This window comes from Lodderomyces beijingensis (genome assembly GCF_963989305.1).
Source record: "Lodderomyces beijingensis strain CBS 14171 genome assembly, chromosome: 3".
Taxonomy (NCBI): domain Eukaryota; kingdom Fungi; phylum Ascomycota; class Pichiomycetes; order Serinales; family Debaryomycetaceae; genus Lodderomyces; species Lodderomyces beijingensis.
This window is the reverse complement of record NC_089972.1, coordinates 103,891-121,314: the sequence shown is the minus strand read 5'-3', so window position 1 is coordinate 121,314 and position 17,424 is coordinate 103,891. Positions and strand designations below refer to the sequence as shown.

The 17,424-nt window shown below is 45.2% G+C and overlaps 9 protein-coding genes across 9 annotated transcripts; 4 read left to right on the top strand and 5 right to left on the bottom strand. All coding sequences in view use genetic code 12, as the record gives it.

Moving 5' to 3' along the window:
* Positions 1-1,754: 1,754 nt before the first annotated feature.
* On the bottom strand, positions 1,755-2,552 carry LODBEIA_P21820 (uncharacterized protein; the record flags this gene model as incomplete). Its single annotated transcript, XM_066972153.1, has 1 exon — positions 1,755-2,552. One exon carries the CDS (start codon positions 2,550-2,552, stop codon positions 1,755-1,757), a length of 798 nt encoding a protein of 265 aa, XP_066829120.1.
* Positions 2,553-3,793: 1,241 nt separating this feature from the next.
* On the bottom strand, positions 3,794-5,572 carry LODBEIA_P21810 (uncharacterized protein; the record flags this gene model as incomplete). Its single annotated transcript, XM_066972152.1, has 1 exon — positions 3,794-5,572. The coding sequence occupies one exon, from the start codon at positions 5,570-5,572 to the stop codon at positions 3,794-3,796; it is 1,779 nt and encodes a 592-aa protein (XP_066829119.1).
* A 620-nt stretch (positions 5,573-6,192) lies between these two features.
* On the bottom strand, positions 6,193-7,302 carry LODBEIA_P21800 (uncharacterized protein; the record flags this gene model as incomplete). The annotated part of the gene is made up of 1 exon (XM_066972151.1): positions 6,193-7,302. One exon carries the CDS (start codon positions 7,300-7,302, stop codon positions 6,193-6,195), a length of 1,110 nt encoding a protein of 369 aa, XP_066829118.1.
* Positions 7,303-7,995: 693 nt separating this feature from the next.
* On the bottom strand, positions 7,996-8,667 carry LODBEIA_P21790 (uncharacterized protein; the record flags this gene model as incomplete). The annotated part of the gene is made up of 1 exon (XM_066972149.1): positions 7,996-8,667. The coding sequence occupies one exon, from the start codon at positions 8,665-8,667 to the stop codon at positions 7,996-7,998; it is 672 nt and encodes a 223-aa protein (XP_066829117.1).
* A 309-nt stretch (positions 8,668-8,976) lies between these two features.
* LODBEIA_P21780 (uncharacterized protein) lies at positions 8,977-9,870 on the top strand (the record flags this gene model as incomplete). Its single annotated transcript, XM_066972148.1, has 1 exon — positions 8,977-9,870. The coding sequence occupies one exon, from the start codon at positions 8,977-8,979 to the stop codon at positions 9,868-9,870; it is 894 nt and encodes a 297-aa protein (XP_066829116.1).
* A 306-nt stretch (positions 9,871-10,176) lies between these two features.
* LODBEIA_P21770 (uncharacterized protein) lies at positions 10,177-12,837 on the bottom strand (the record flags this gene model as incomplete). The annotated part of the gene is made up of 1 exon (XM_066972147.1): positions 10,177-12,837. One exon carries the CDS (start codon positions 12,835-12,837, stop codon positions 10,177-10,179), a length of 2,661 nt encoding a protein of 886 aa, XP_066829115.1.
* Positions 12,838-13,710: 873 nt separating this feature from the next.
* Positions 13,711-15,123, top strand: LODBEIA_P21760 (uncharacterized protein; the record flags this gene model as incomplete). The annotated part of the gene is made up of 1 exon (XM_066972146.1): positions 13,711-15,123. The coding sequence occupies one exon, from the start codon at positions 13,711-13,713 to the stop codon at positions 15,121-15,123; it is 1,413 nt and encodes a 470-aa protein (XP_066829114.1).
* Positions 15,124-15,702: 579 nt separating this feature from the next.
* On the top strand, positions 15,703-16,665 carry LODBEIA_P21750 (uncharacterized protein; the record flags this gene model as incomplete). Its single annotated transcript, XM_066972145.1, has 1 exon — positions 15,703-16,665. One exon carries the CDS (start codon positions 15,703-15,705, stop codon positions 16,663-16,665), a length of 963 nt encoding a protein of 320 aa, XP_066829113.1.
* A 120-nt stretch (positions 16,666-16,785) lies between these two features.
* LODBEIA_P21740 (uncharacterized protein) lies at positions 16,786-17,415 on the top strand (the record flags this gene model as incomplete). Its single annotated transcript, XM_066972144.1, has 1 exon — positions 16,786-17,415. The coding sequence occupies one exon, from the start codon at positions 16,786-16,788 to the stop codon at positions 17,413-17,415; it is 630 nt and encodes a 209-aa protein (XP_066829112.1).
* Between the last annotated feature and the right edge of the window lie 9 nt (positions 17,416-17,424).

The following is a 17,424-nucleotide window of genomic DNA, read 5'->3' as shown; positions in this document are numbered from 1 at the left end:
TCTACATTGTTTTAAGCGAGTTTTTGTCTTTTATCTTCCTGGTTTTAAAACTTTGGCTTTGCAGTTGTGTAATGAAGGTGGTTCATAAGACTAACCATCTAGTCGGCGATTGCGATAAGTCTGGGGTAAAGCTCCAACATCGAATGACGAGTAGTGCTTTGTGTTGAACACAGCGACGATTTTTGCCTTTTTTGCGTTTTCTTCCCTAAAGAAACAAAAGGGCTCAAAATGCCGTGCCATGTCCATGTTGAATGCCGTGAGAACTCAACAATGCAACATTGCCGGGCGATACGCGTGGATTTCTCCCACTACGACCCCACAAGTCGTCGAAGTCGTGAAAAATTTAGACTATATCACCGAGGTACTTATCCGGGGTAAGGGTCACCTCTCTAGATTGATCTTTGCTCGATCTCAACTTGAGTGGCAATCCCGATTGAAAAAAAAGTTAAGTCGCTGTTTTTTTTTCATTTTTGTAGCTTGAAGTGGGATTGCAGGGTCTTTAGGGCGCAGTGAATAGGGCAAGCATCGTTGGGGCAAATATGCCCTACGCCCTGCCAAGACTCCCCATATTCATTCTTTATCTATGGCGCAGTTTTGAGATAGTCTGAGCAACGGCATAATCTCCGAGAAGTTTATATTAAGCTTATCATCAAAAGTAAAAGTTTGCCGCGTAGCCCTAGTATCTTTTCTCTTCATGGCCGTTTAATTCTTTGAAGTTCGTATAGTCTGTCCCCACCTATCGCGTTGGGCAGATACTGGTTCCCAATTTCGTATTATTGACTTTCTGTCAGCTGGGCCTAGAAATCGCCCACACAAATTGGCCTTTCTCAGTGCTGTGAATTTCAAACTCGGACCAAGAAACTTCTCTGCAAACTTTGCTCAGCTACATTTTTTGTATGATGACTCAATAAACCAATGGAAAGATAAAAACACATCGGAGCGAGCTTTTTAGAATTTTTGCTCTATTATGCTCGAAAGTGGAAAGATGTTTGAAAATTCAAACGCAAGTTGGTTTTGCTTTAACCATGTTTTTGCACTCCAATCACCAAACTATAATTGATAAAACAGACCAAGCCGTCGGTTTTCAAAAAAAACAGTGTGAATCTGGATGTTGGTTGAAATAAGAGGCTGGTACAGCTCCTTTATGACACTCGACCCTATTCTCAGTTTCACGTCAAAATCAAAAGAGACGCTGCCAATGTTTCTTTATATAGCAAAGGCGGTTAATCAACAGGTTAGATGAACTAAACTTTCCATTTTCCACTCTATTCAACATCGTGTTGCATGTATAGAACTTGCAAACGTCAGGGGGCCCACTACTGCACATGGTGATGGATGAAAGAGAGCGCAAATTGCAAGGCGCAAAAAATTGCGTTTTGTTCCGTGTCACAAAACGTCAATTAATTTTACATATTTGGCAAAACGGGGAACGTTGGTCATATTTGGTCTTTTCTTGGCGTTGTATGGGGACAGAAAGTAGAGCTACTTCGATAAAGAACATCATACCTTGGTTTTGATTTCTAGGCATCCACATCGTGTGACCATCTAAGCATTTCCTTCGAAATTTGGAGCTGATAGAGCAAGAAAAGAGGGTACATATCTCATCAATTGAGGGAGAGGGGGCTGAGCTGGTTAAGTATACGTAATAGGAGCCAAATAAGGACCCAGTTTGAAACAATCATCCTGTAATCATTAAAAAGAAAAGCTCCCACATATAAAATCATTCACCAAAAAATAAAAGCCACCCGGTCTAATCACAGCTTGAACCATTTCAATTTGAGAAAAGTATTATCAGGCATGGGGATACTAGGCAACAAGAAATACGAGTTATAAGGAGTAGCAACCCCAGCAAACGCATTCCACCAAGCAAAAGTAGACGTGATGACGCCCATCACCGACCCAGCTCGAGTGCATCCGAAATTGCCAGTCATCAAACCGGCAGTAAACAAGATATACGTCATCAACAAAAAGAAAAACAACCCGGAAAACGCCACCGTGGACTTTAACGTGTTTAACCACAACAAAAACGTTATAATGACCCAGGGGAGCATAAATAGTGCCTGTGCTTGCTCCCATTGACCAGTTCCTTCATAGGCTTGCTTAATGCCAAAGCTGTCGAGAAATAACACGGCGTAGGATATCCAGTACGCGCCATACGAAGTGAGCGCCGTGAAAGCAAAAGTGTTGCCCGTCCAAAACTCGCCAAAGCCAGCAAGCATCTGGATTCCTCCGCCGTAGAAACATCCCAACCCGGCAATGGCGTTTGGGATCGTGATCCCCATTGCTCGTGCGTTATATAAGCATATCACGAGATTCGTGAGTGCAAACGCGCAGAGCCCCAAGGGCGCGGGGTTGATGTTGATTTCGGGGTAGGGCGATACGCCTGGGTTGAGGTACCCGCCAAACGCTTTCATGAGGTCATGGCGGTAGTATTTGCGGTTGTTGATAATGACAAACTCTTGGCCTTCGCCTGTTATTTGCACGCGCGAGATGTTCTCGTGGTGGTGAGTCGAGGTTATGGATTTGTCGTCGTGGGACTCCGTCGAAGACATTTTGAGTACCTGATAGTAGTCCAGTTGTTGTCAGAGGTGGTAGTGGTGGTGGTGGTGAGGAATTTGAAAGTTGCAGATTTCATGATGATTTATATCTATATATACTTCTAGAAGCGATGAGAGGCAGTCTCCTGCTCCTATGCACCAGCTTTTGTGCGGGGGTTATCGCTATAATGATTGTTATTTTTGGAGGAGGTTACGGCGGTTTTGCAATGATACAAAGCGTCATGCAGATGGGGCCTCGCAGCTGGAGTTGTTCTTTCCTTGAAATGCAAAAGTCCAAATGTATCTGATTCGTTGGCAGAAATTTCAAGCTCAAAACCGTCAAAAATCTTTCCATTTTCAACTTAAAATTTTTTTAATTGGATTGTGTTTTGATTGCCCTGTTTCGACGTCACGTCCAGCGGTGGGACGACGAGCCCCAAACAGCAATCCCCCGTTTCTTTGGGGCAAAGATACCCAAGATAATTGTTGGATCGGCTATAAAAAAAATCGAATGAGAGCGCGGATGCAAAGGCGCGAGAGGCTAATTATCGCGGGGAATGTCAAAACGTCAAACATTTATTCACAAACGATGCGTTTTTTAGAAACTCGGCTTTGAATATGACCACGTTTTGGACACGGAACAACCTTGGGACAGCATTTTTGTGGGGGAGTGGGGGGTTAGAACCTAGGAGGGGAAGGAGAAAATTTTCAATAATTGTGGTGGTGACGACGCAGCTCCACCACAATGTATTGCAGTTGCGAAATTCCGGAGGTTGTTTCAGTGGGGGCGGCAGCTGACTCTTTTTCTTTTTATTTTCGGAGAAACTGGATGATTGCTGCTTTGCCTTGGCTTGAGAATAGGGGGGGGGGGGCAGCTTCGTAGATGCAACAATAGAGGTTCGTTCGAGGTGGGCTTTTCTTTTGCACGTACAAGTTTATACGACGTGGCGTTGTTATTCGAAGAAAAATGCAAAAACCGCGTGTCAATCGTATACTGTTACATGTGTGTATTTATGAATGGGGAGAAACAACCGGGAGAAGGTTTCAACGACAATGGAAAGCAGTTTTTTTTTCAAGGTCTGCCTATTTAATTTATAAATTCAAGAAATTGGACCAGTGGGGCTACGGACTAAGTCTTCATTTAGTTCCAAGAGTTCTAAAAATGCGTCGTTTAGTCTAATTTGAAAGATCTCTCTACTGAAACTCACTGTCCAGGTGATACTGCCCAGCAGCATCACCTCAAAAAACAAAGGCTTCTACCAATCAAGCAATTGCTTAGCGAGTTTACAGTACTCATCTGAAATAAAAGTCGAGCATTGACCAAGTACCTTGTTGATTAAGTCAACATTCTCCTCCTTCTCGTCGTGCTCCCCCTCAATCATCCCCTCGCGATCCAAGATCAAACGCACATGTTTCAACACTCCTTTCAAATGGATCAATTTATTGGTGCGATCAGCCTCGCTAAAAGTAACACCCATGTAATCCTCGCCTTCACCAGTTGCAACGTAGGCAATCGAGTTGGGCACCAACACGGATTTACCGTCGGAGCAAGTAGTTTGCCCCAGGTCCATACTCCACGGTTCCGGGTTCACATTGAAATCCACTAGCGAACTGACATACTCTAATTTGAAAGCAGAGCCACGCGAGCTGATCCTGGACATGATGAAAAAATGGGGCCGATAAAGCTCGCTGACACATCCACAGTTTGTGATGTGCGACCGCGCTATACCTAACCAATATGTTTTGCCTGTGTTTGCGGTGGCTGTGGTGGCGGCTGTAGTGGCGGCTGTAGTTGAGATGAAATGTTGCGGCAACGTGATGATGTTTGTGCCCCCGCGCAACTTGCCTGCGTTGTCATTTGCATCCAATTGATTGAATTGTGGGCCGGATATTAGGTGACACTCGCCCGAGCCCATACTGCATTGAATTACACGCAAGGGGTTCAAGTTGTAGATGAAATTGATTGTATCTTTGTTTTTGTTCTGGTGGGTGTCCATGAACGGTGCCCAGTTTTTCTCAACTTGACTTCGTTGTTTGTCCTTGATGTCCAACCGAGTAATCTTGTGCGGGTCACTCAAGGGTCTATAGATGTGCATAGCTCGAGCCCAGCCAATTTCGGTTCGGAGCGCATTAAACACTATAATGGGTTCTTGTACAATCTGATGGACGGAGTCTTGCCTCTCGTACAAGATGACTCGCGGATCTTCACTTCCAACAATGACTTTTTCTTCCTGTTCACCGAGATCTATGAAATGAGGGAGCACGGTGGGAAACACTAGGCTCAGCTGCGGGAATTTATAATCCCTAATCTCGATCCAATCGCGATCAAAAATCTGAGCTTGGAGCACGGAGATCGTGGGGTTTGATCTTTCGGCGTATTTGGAGTAGATTATCCTGTTGACCATGAAATACACTTGGTACTGCAGCATCCACGTAGCACTACCGCAGAATTTGAACCACTTGTTGTGGAGAATGTAATCTTCCGACTCTTGTTCCGCGTCTTGGAAGAAAAGCTTGTATGCGTCGTTCTCGAGGGAAAGTTCGCGTAGCTGGTTGCGTATTTGCGGAATATCTGCCTCGGTGTTGAGATTGAAAGCTGGGCTAGCTTCAATCGGCAGCTTGCTGGAAACCTGCATCGACTCACACGTCGGTTCCATCGCGTTGTCTGGGTCACCACCACCGCCACCATTACCACCAAAAAAGGCAAAGCCCGGCACGTCGAATTTCGTGTATGGCAAATCGTAAATTGCATCGTTTAGTACCAAGTTGTCTTGATTCGTGTTCATTTCCGTTTGAAACTGGATGCTTGGGCGGTGAGATTCCAATATTGACGATACCAAGAGGTACCACGCCACAAGATTCAGAAGAGCAATTACGCATGTAATGACGAATGCTGCCAATTTCCGTTCATTCTTGTACTGACGGCGCACTTTGGCCAATGTGTAAATGGAGATGCAACTGATTAAACCAACGCATGCACCCAAGATCTTGGTGTTGTTATTGTCGAGGACCTTGAGATCTTCAAGTGAAACCATGACGATGTTGGTGGTGGAGATTTAGCTTCCTCTCAAACACCCCCTTACTGTGTGGTGGTGGGCACTTCCAGAAAGCCTTTTTCTCTTGATGTAGCAATAAACACAGGTGAATGTAATTGATAGCGGTCAGATTCCTCTATTGAAATACGAGATTCACTTAGGAAGAAGCAAACGTGTTCTTTGAATGGCCTCGTCGTGGTTGTCTGTTGGCATAGCCTTTGGGGAGACTTGTTGCACGGTAAGCAAGAGAGCTTGAAAAATCTCAATGTCGGGTTAAATCTTGAGCGGCTGCCAAAGAACCAAATTTATACCAACCTCCTTTATAAACCACGGAGCATGCTCTCAGATAACGGACCAACCACCCCTCCCTTTACCTTCTAACAGTGGCAACAACAAGAAGATCAGCCTGGTTGACACCTGTGCCGTCATCAAAACACTGGGTTTCGCACCAGAGTTGTGTTTGACAATCATGGAGCTTGAAGAGTAGAAAGTTTGTTACTTGGTCCCGTATGTCCATCTACATTTCCAATAAAAGGAGAAAACCTCCAACAGACTCAATGTTAATTCCCAAGATAAAACAACAAAAATAAAAGAGCGATATTTATATACTATCTCTAAACTCAAGCGGCAACTCTTGACCAATCTTTGAATTCTTCATCTCCATATTGGATATTTTGCACCCACTCGCAAACAGACTTGGCGATTTCACCTGATCCACCAGCAGAGCAAGGCACAGTAATCTGTTCACCTCTAAACTCAATATTGTTTATTGGTGCAACAATGGCGGCGGTACCGGTTCCAAAAGCCTCGATCAATTGCCCCTTGGCAGCACGCTCCTTCACCTCGTGGATGGTGATTTTACGTTCGCTGACAATCCACTCTTTGCCCAATTTCTCCTTGCATAACTGGATAGCCGAGTCACGCGTGACACCGGGCAAGATCATGCCGTCCAAGGGCGCAGTGGCCAATTCTTTTGTGCCGTCTTCGTTGGCAAAAGCGAAAAACACATTCATGGCTCCAACCTCGGTGATTTCACCCTCGTCTCCAAACAACCACAAGTTTTGCGAGTGGCCACGCTTAGCTGCTTCAGCTTGAGGCTCGATACATGAAACATAGTTGGCTCCAAGCTTGTATGATCCCACACCTTTGGGCCATGCACGCACGGCGTAGTCGGTGGCCTCCAATGAGACTGGCTTGAATCCAGCGCCGAAATATGGTCCAACGGGGGACGCGATCATGTACAACTTGGCTTTAGTTGGTGAGGAGACGCCCAATCCGATCGAAGTACCGATCAATGTAGGTCTCAAGTACAACGAGTAGCCTTTTCCCAGAGGCACGAATCTTTCGTCCAAGAGTAAGAATTGGTGGATCAATTTTATAAACTCCTCGCTGTCAAATTGTGGAAGCGATGCTCTCTTGGCGGACCTGTTCATTCTCTCCATGTTCTTGTCTGGTCTGAATGTGCGGATCTGGCCGTTGGAGTCACGGTAGGCCTTGAGACCCTCGAACAACTCAAACGAATAGTGGAGCACGACTGTTGCCGGGTCCATTTTGAAGTCGTGGTATGGTGTGATGGTTGGTGTGCCCCATCCTTCTTCCACAGTCCAGTCTATTTCCAAAATGTGATCTGTGAATGACTGACCAAACTTGAGCTGGTTGTTTGGAAGTGGGGTTGCCGGGGTGGTGGTTTTGGTGATTTGCAACTTCGATGCGTCTAATGGGGCTGCCATGGCTTGAAAATAATATGTGTATAGCTTTATTGATGAGTTTGCAATGTTAAAAAAAAAATGAAATTCCTTGAGCTGGAGGTCTAGAGCGGGGATCTTGTCTTGTATTTAAGTTGAAGCAGTCTCTAGCCGGGGCTCTTCAAAAACACCTTTCTTCTGGGGATGCTCTCTTGAATCAAAATTTTTCAAAAGAAAAGGGCCGTTTGAGTCAAGCGGAAGCGCATGGCCGCTGGAATGAAAAAGGTGAAAAATTTTGATAGTGCGTTGACTTTCTCGGCTATTGAAGGAAAGAACGGGCAATACACATCATACCAATCGCCCCAATGGTGGAGAGGAGTACAAGAGAACGCAAAAGGGCCCCTTTCCGTCCTCTCCCCCTCCCCCCACCATGATTTTCATAGGATCACGGTTTTTGGGGGAGGATTGTGACGTGTGTAGAGTAGTTTTTTTTTTGCGTTTTCTAAAAGATTCTACAGGAATGAGTCAAGCGCCCCTGTATCGGAGAGTTTTAAAGTTTCTACTCAAATGGTGTAATTCAATTTGGTAGTTGTTGCAAGACATGTGCTTTGAACCCCTGCCACGTTTAGACCCGAATGAGTCACTTACAACTTGGCCGAAAACGCTCAGTTCCACTTCCGACCGAAAAGATTGAGCTCCTCCAAAGACAAAAAAAAACCTCATTGATTGTTTCAAAATCTATTCGCTTCTCAGGGTCAACTGCCCATACTCATCAGGGTAAAAAATCAACCGCTCGATGCCCAGTTTTGTCAATATAACCATCCGAATAACCCCGCCCGACGATCCGTCCCACTTGATAGCCTCGGCCAACGCAGTCTGGATAAACAGCACCGTCTCGTCTTTGCTCATTCCCGGCTTGTAGTTCTCATTGCACCAGCCATAAATAAACGTCGAGCCACTTCCGGCAATGGCGTACTCCTGCTTATGGATCGAGCCACCAATGGGGATCGAGTACACGGATCCGCCGTACTTGTCGTCGTAGCCCGCGCAGATGATCCCCGCGGTCAAGTTGTCCTTGTTGTTATAGCAAATCTCTTGGAACACATTGGCGGCAATGTTGGTGGTGGGCTTCTCGCCGTAGGGAAGCTGCGACGAATAAATCTGCAAGTAGTATTTCACCATGTCGGCCACGGCCTGGGTGTCTGCTGCCGACCCGGAACGGCAGCAGTATATCGTGTCGTGGATCTGCGTGAGCTTATCCGTGACCCTATTGGCGATGTACGAACCCGTGGTTGTACGCGAATCTGCCCCCAAGATCACCCCGTCGGCAAAGGTGACTGCCATGATCGACGTGCCTAGGTTTACTTCTCCCTTTTTCAAGTGGTTTATGTCTACATTTATCCCGTTCATGATGGACAATGTGGTTGCCAATGCAATTGATTTCAAGCCAATGCCGTGAGCAGTACTCTTGAAAGCAGTAGTAAAAGCAGCCGTGTGGTGACTAGCTCCTCTGTATGCTGTTTGCCACCATGAACTTGCCTTGGACGGCACCCAAAGAATAAAAATATTTTGCTGGCGGTGCGAGAGAAGGCACGTTTGGGTGCGTCACGTGACCATGGTCTTTTTTTAGTGGTGATGGAACCCACCAGCACTAGTACAATTATCACCACTAATACCCTTACCATTATCAACCCATTTCAGTGACAAGAAATAGAGACGATGTTGTTGCGATTCTTTTTATGCCTAGCATGGGCTTTGGCGGCGGTAGTGCCTCCCGGTATATCAACGTCCTCGTTCCACTTGACCGATGAAGAAAAACAGCATTTGACAGGCGACCCCAAGCCGACGCACAAGGTGACATTCACAATCTCGCAAGGCGCACCACCGTCGGTGCAGAAACTCGGCACGTTGTCCTTGGTCTTGTTTGGTGAGACTGTCCCCATCACGGTGGAGAATTTCTACCAGCTATCTTCCATGAGCCAAGGCTACGGCTACGTCAATTCGAGATTCCACCGAATAATCAACAATTTCATGATTCAAGGCGGAGACTACGGCAGCACCAGCACCGGCAGCAACGGCGGCGCGAGCGGGAAATCAGACTCTATCTACGGCGCTAGTTTTGCTGACGAAAATTTCGAGTTGAAGCACGACAAATTGGGCAGGTTGAGCATGGCCAACGCGGGAGCCAACACCAACGCGGCCCAGTTTTTCATCTTGAATGTCGACGCTACGCCCCATTTGGACGGCAAACACGTTGTCTTTGGCCAATTAGTCGCGGGGTTTGACACTCTCGCGAAGATTAGCACGGTGGAGTGCGTCGATAACAAGCCGATTGAACCTGTCTATATTAGCGATATCGACACGCTGGCTTTCGATGTCGACATGAAGGAAGCGGAGCAAAAGGCGGAACAGATTCGACCTGAGGAAGAGCAGTTGAAAGCTGGAGACGCGCCGCCCCCGGATGTTCTTGTTGAGAGCGAGATTTCAAGTTCTAGTGCGCTATATGCTGTGTTGTTCTTGGTGCTTTTGATTGGTCTTGTTGGGGTTGTTTATTTCAAAAAGTTTTATAAAAGGGAGCTGGTTACTGACATTAGAAGTTATCGTAAATTTTAAAGCTAGCGATGGCTAGGGGACAAACCTTTTGCTTTACTTTGTAAGATTAATAAATGGATGATATATTTTTTTTTCAATATTTTGCAGGGGCTGGGGTGGAGACTAGAATAATATCAAGGTGATTGAAGAAAGTGATACCTATTTTCACATCACGGACCAACTTCCACCTCTTGCCACATAGCGAACTACTCGGTCTCTTATGCAAATGCTTCCAAAACTCTTTTTTTTTTCTTTTTTTTGCTTTTTTGTATTTACAGTCACTTTCTATCTTATATATAAAAAATACGTGCCGTGTCCCCAACATTATCACACAACATCGCCAATAATCCTAGCAGCTTCTTTATAAGTCTTCAACAACTCAATGCATTTTTCACGCTCAGCTTGAATGCCAGCATCTTCTCTCAACAACTCGTCAAACATGTCGTCACTGTATAATTTAACAACCAACCGATTTTGAATATGCTGTTTAACGTGATTGACCAAAAGACACATGATGGATTTGGGCACTTGATCTTGGATCATTTCTCTAATAATGCTGAAGTAGGATATTATTAATCTTCGAATCAATTCGCACTCCATTTGCTCGCGTTCCGTTAATTCGTTTATTGTCTCGTCAGACTCAAATGATCCATCTGTAAATACTGCATCCCCCGAGACTGAGAGATTGCCAAAGTCATTCTGCATGGCGTCACTTGCTTGGTAACTGTGCAGTGACGACGGCGTTGAGTTTTGCTGTTGAAGCAGGTGCAGGTGGTGGTGGTGGTAGTGCAGGTTCAGGTTCAGGTAATTGAGCAGGTGGTGGTGGAGGTTTGAATGAGGGTTGCTCGTGACTCTGTTGTTGATGAATTGCGAGTTAAATTGCAATGTTGTTTCATGAGGATGAGGGAACTTGAATGGCGTGGGGTTGAGTTGAGCCTGCGTTTGCATTTGTTGCTGGTGTACAATAGGGTCTTTACCAAGGAAATAATTGAGGTATGATTCATCGTGGCGGTGGGCCTTGGGTCTAGCGTGGTGGCTTGTACGTTTGCGTTTAGGGAATTCATCATCGACTGATACGATATCTTCCTTCATCTTTGCAACACCTTCATCTGTATCTTCTTCTTCGTCTTCTTCTCCTGCTCGCTCTGCTCCTTCTCCTTCACCGTTGAGTTCAACCAACTCGGCATCTTTCCTTCCGAGAATACGTTGGGTTGCTAGTTTCAATTTGTTGTTCAGTTCCATTTCCTTCTGTTTTTGGCGCTCAGCCACAACTATGCTCATGGCTTTAGCAGCACCGACAAAGTTTGGGTGGTTGGTGTTGATGTATGCCTTGTGGATCTCTATAAGAGACTCGACATAGTGTTTGGTTGGTCCTAGTCTTTCCCTTAGCAAATCACTAACAACCTCAATCAATCTATTCTGCAACCTCGGATATCTGCTCAATTCAGGGCCAATATCGGACGAACAGACACTATGGACAATCTTCATCAACTCTTCGTAAACCATTTCAACGCACCTTTGAGATGGATCCTCCAACAAGTTGATCTGGGGCTTGACTAGTAAATCAAAAGCCAACTCGGGCACAAATAATGAAGGCCTAGGTCCAGTTGAGTTTCGAATTGCTGTTCTGATATCATGAACTGATAAATTGTGTGTCGGGTTGATGGAAGCCAAAGTCGAGCCAAACACTTCATTATATATAAAGTATATTCTTGCACCTCCGCAAAGTTCCTTTGTGGTCACTGTGCTTGCCGAGTTACCTTCGATGGAACTGATGAAAGCATTGGCAAACTTGGTCATCAAAGTCAACACCATGGCACCTCTGCCTTCCTTAGAGTCGCCAATGTTTGGCATGTCTCCATAGGAGGCAAGTTCATGCTCAGTTTGACTCATCAACGTGTTGAGCTTGGCCTTAATGTCGGGTAATCTGTCGCGAATGTGGTTCATAAGAATCTTGTTGAGAGTTTGGGCCAAGTGTTTGGTGCCGCATTTGGCAGCCATTGCTCTGTAAGCAGGATGATTGAGGAAAAATTGCTGTTCGCTCACCAAGGAATCATCAAGTGATTTATTTTCGGAAATGTCCTGTTGCGAACGATTGACGATTCCAATAAACCCCAATTTCAACGGGTAAACATTTCCCTTGAGGATATCCAAAGCATTAGTTCCCTGATCCATGAGATCCAATTTGGTCAAGATGCCAACGGTTCGTTTACCCGTGGGGTCAACTTGTCTTGCAAGTTTCAAAGATTCGGAATTAACGAGATCGACATTTGCAGGCGACACGGCTAGGATAATGCAGTTTGGTTTAGCAATGTACTCCAAAATCAAGTTTCTTGTTTGTCTTTCAATGTCTGTGGGTTGGTCGCCAATGGGGATCTTTGTGAGACCGGGCAAGTCGACAAGGGTAAGATTGAGCACATGTGGCGAGTATATTTTCAAATTGATGGGGATTCTGCTGATGCCCTTGTTTTCGCCGGCAATGCGCAAGGTCTCAATTTCGATTTCTTTCCTAATGTCATGGAAATTGTAGAACCTCTTTTTGGGGATGTGCAAAAACTCCCCCCACTCCGCGGGGTTTTTCCTTCTCGACTGGCCGCCGTTCATTCTCCTCAAATGGTCTTCTAAATTGACCTCGTCCGTCTCTTCCGCGCCAGAACCCCCAGGACCCCCGGGACGGTCTCCATGATCATCGTCATTGTCATGGTCCAAATCGTCGTGCTGGTGGAGCTGGTGACGACGGCTCGACTTTTTAAGAATCGGATCGTCGTCCTTAACGTTGATCAATTGCAAAACCAAGGGCCTTCTCGTGACAATCCCAGTGCCTCTCGGCAAGAAATCCTTGCCAACAATGTTCTCCAACACTGATGATTTCCCACACGACTGGGAGCCAACCACTGCCAAGATCGGCAAGTCAATATCGGCTAGCTGGGTTGTTGTGACTATATCTTGTAGCTTGTTAACCACGGGGATGAGATCCTGCAACGACATGCTTCAGCTGGCAAGTGACAACAAAAACTCTAGACTCTAGAACCAATCAGCAAAAGAACAATAAAAAAGGAAAAAAAAAATGAACAAGGGCCCTTGGATGAAACTGTGAAATGAACCTGGTGGCCAAAAAAAAAAAAAAAAGAGTCCCTGGCTGTAAGTTTCTCCCGTTGCCAGTGTGTATGTGTATGTTTCGTGGTGGTGGCGGTAAATAGTGCTAAGTTGAAAAAATACCAAAGTTGCTACCAATAGGAAAATTTTTAGAGAAGGGACAGAGAACTCGTCTTACTACCGACATTCATAGCAACTCTACGGCCCCTTGGGGTGGGAAGGCGAGGGGTGCCTGGTATAACTAACTGGGAGGAAACGACGCATTTAGTGATAGTAATAGTGTTGGCTAGGCCATTCGATGCACATTTCCCGCGGCGTTTTGAACTTGAATGTTTTGGGAGAATGTGCTAGTGTGGTTTCTTCTGGAAAACACTTGTAGTTTTGAGACTGTTGAGAATCTACGAAATTTCCGAGCTGTATATTTAACCTGCCAGACACATGCACTGGCACGGTTACTTGATAGAAGGCAATGTCAGCTTTACTTCTCTACTGGGCGGATTATATCTAAAGATACCGAACCACGACGAAATAATAAGTGATCTGGTGGGTGTCCCTGGAGACGTGTCGTGGCCACGGTGCACGTGACAAGCACGTGCACCACCATAGCATTCTGTCGTGATTTTTGGTGCACGTGACATGCACGTGCACGGAATTTTTCAAAATCTTGACACCTTTTACTCAGATGAACACATCCACAACAAGCCAAGGTGCCAGTTCACAACAACTCCAAGTGCCTTTTGAACCTCAATCAAGCAGGACAAAAACATGTGGAGCCAGTACATACTCATAATTGGGGCTCTAACCTCCATATGCATGGCCCATATCACCAGCTTGTACACATTTGAGCCAAACTGGGAAAATACACACTATGCAAGAACCATTGATCTAAGTAAAGGCTACGTTAAGGAAACGGATTTAATCACCGTCAAAAACACAGTCTCGACTCCACAACGTGAATACTACTATATGGTCAACGACGGGTTTGACAGTGTGGGAGAATTGGCCATATTCAGTGTCGTGTTGGGAGACCAGTTGGTTGAAGTTCCATTTGACGAAATTGTGCCCAACCAAGTTTTCAAATTGGAATTGCCTGTGCCCGTGGCTCCAAACTCGGAGCTTGAATTGAGAGTCAACTATGTCTACATTGATAAGTTGGAGGCTGTACCTCAAAAGTTGGCGAAATTGGAAGATGTACAACAATTACTATTCAAGACTAATAAGTTTGTATATTCACCTTACCCGACAAGGGACTACTCCATGTCCTTGAGCGGCATGACCAAAGGTCAGGAAATGGAGTTGCATATAGATGACGAGGTGAATGCCACAACTACCACCACTCTGTTGAGCCCTCGAGTCGAAGGAACTAGTTTGAAATATGGACCGTTGGATTCGGTGGTGGAGCCATTTACGTTGAAACCGATGGGATTGATGTATGACCACAACCGACCACTCGCCAAAGCGATAAGCTTGAACAGATCAGTTTGGTTGCCTGCTTCAAATGTCAATCGTATTCAAATTGAAGAATACTATGAGTTGACTAATGGTGGAGCTCAATTATCGACAGGGTTTTCCAGGGTGGACTGGATGAAAGGAAGATACGAGCATACGAGAAACCACTGGGCTTTGAGCCACTTGGAGATTCCGTTGTTGCTGAGAAAATTTGATGATTACTACTACGTTGACAAAGTTGGCGTTGTTTCAACTCACCAAATTGCTCAAAACCATTTGATCTTGATGCCTCGCTTCCCCCTCTTGGGCAACTGGCATTACAATTTCACGTTGGGCTGGACTGAAGAAATGGGCGAGTTTGTACACCAATCCAATGCCCAACCTGATGAGTTTTTGATTAAATTGCCATTGTTGAATTCCGTGAGGGATATAAGCTACAAAGATGTCTATTTGGAGTTTTACTTGCCCGAAAACGCCGAGTTCTTGGGTGTCGCGTCTCCTGTCCCATACGATTCCGTTGTTGTTGATCATGAGTTGTCATATTTGGATGTTGCAAAGGGCCATGTCAAAGTTACTGTGCACTACAAGAACTTGTTTGACGATATGCATAAGGTTGATGTGATTGTGAAATACAAGTACAATCCTAGAAGCGTCTTGCTCAAAGTGTTTAAGATTTCGGGATTTGTATTTGTCGGATTGATTAGTTACTATTTGTTGAGTATTTTATAGAGTTTTTGAAAAGATGGTTTCTCTTTTTCCCCCGTCATTGCAAGATCTCACTTCAGCTCTGGCTCTTGATCTTTGGCATATCGTGCCCAGAATAGTTCAACAAATCGCATATGCTTTGCGATTTTGCTTCTGTATAGCTTTGATTTCTTAACTTCTTACTAGTGTGGAGGTTGCTGAAGAGTTTGGGTGTGGGACTTCTGGCAGATAAATGAGGCTGTTGGAGGCGAGATAAGCAACGACAAGCTTGTCCCGGAGATTAAGCGTGAAAACTACGCTACTTCTTCGGTAGTCATCTGTTAACTCTCGAGATTCGAATGGTGGCACCGTCTAGTCTCCCATAGTCGATCCCAGCGTGATCTAGAGCAGCAGAGCTTGAAGGGTGGGAGTTATGGCGGTGTCTTGTTCAAGCATGGGAGTGGGAGTCACGTGACTTGGAAATGATCACATCCCTACCGACGTGATTGAACATTTCACAGCAATTCGCTTCCATTGCGTTTTGTTTGTAATCAGACTTGACAGACTTGATCGTCGCTTTCACGGTTAGAAGAGGAAAGAGAGAGAGAGAGAGAGGTTGGACGAATGGGAGATGTGCTGATGGATCTGGATTCAAGTAAACAATTACTTGCATTATACGGTTACGAAGTCCGTAAATTGATTGAAGAACATGAAAAAGTTGAATGTGAAATTGAAGCCCTTAGAAAAGAACAAGGGCAAAATGATGGATTGATGATCTTATGGAGTGATTCAGATAAGCGGGACTATCTAAACTGCATTGGTGATTCAAAAGCACCAGCACCAGCACACGCACAAGCACAAGCACCAACATCGGCTGGAGTTCAAGGTTTCAGCAAGGTTAAAGATTGTTCATTTGCTACGCGAGAAGCTGAGCTCCTGAACAAGAGACATGATCGAAGCTGGCTTTTGAGAGATGTCTTGTTTGCAATCAAATATCGTCTGCCGAGACGGGAGCCCATGATTAAACGGAATTTCAAGCCGAAAGATGCAAATACACCTTATTATCTTCGGTTTATCGAGTTTGGCCCCCGTGGTGCCACTGGTGATGTCCACGTTATCATGAGCGACCAAACCCACAAGATGTGCTGCGTTTTTCCCCGCAAAGCCATACAACGGCACATTGCGCGTGGGAAATTGAAATTTGACGATATGTTTGCCATTTACAATTTTGCTTTGATACGCAAGGCACATTTGAAATTTGCAGCGGGCCAATATCTACGTCAGTATTATGATTTAGAGCGGGTGAGTTCGAGGTTAAACTACTGTGTTTTGGAAATTTGGGAGTTTGATTATGTTTGTAGTGTCAAGGGTGCACTAGTAAAAAGAGTTCCTACAAGTATGGTGGAAGACTATAAGGTCACTGATGAGGATGATGATAATGATAATGATAATGGATCAGCTACTGTTGAAGATGAAGAATTTGATGTTGATGAATCTGCTGTTGGTGAAGTCGAGTTGGAGTTTAAACAGCAAGATTTAAAGTTGGTTTATAATAACGATTTCTATCTACGACTATGCATGAGTTGATGTGGTGGTAATGATGGTGGTGGTAAAAATTGAAGACAAAATTCCGATTTCATGATCGTTTTTTTGGCAGCACTTTTTTTTTCCAAACCTAACCAAACAAAGCCTTTCGACCACACCAAGATGGTTGAACAACCAAATGGACCCAATGGACCCCATGAACCCACGTCACGGACCCCGTTGCTTTCAGAACCAACCCCATTGTTTGTGCAAAACACAAGAGAAACCAACGAGGAAGAAGGCGAGTTTTGCAACAACCAAGAACAAAATACCAGTTTGCAACCAATTCGCTCCGACGATGTCTCGGTTGTTGCGGCAACGGCTCCGCGGAGATCGTGTTTGCCCTGTTGGAGCTACGGCCGCGACTCTAGACCCAGAGGAGAAAGACGCGTTGATGACGACGAAGAAGAAGAAGAACCCGAGCCGGTGTATACCGTTCCCAATTCTCCACCTCCAGGAGCTCCCGCGTCGCCTGTCCCCGTGCAACCGATTGATCCAGAAAGAAGAGGTTTGAATGATTGGATTCTCGATATGATGGAGCGTTGGATTAGCAGTTTGTTGAGAAGAGATTACTCGCCTCGTGCCGCGTATATAATCGGGGGCACATTCAGTGCTACTTTGATCATAGCCATTTTGGTTTTGTTCTTGATTGGAAGATTTGATGTTATTATGAAGTTGAGTCGTGACTTGGTATGCGAATTGATCCACACGCTTGGTATCAACACGGAGCCCAACTTTTGCAAAATTGGTTAGTTTATTGAT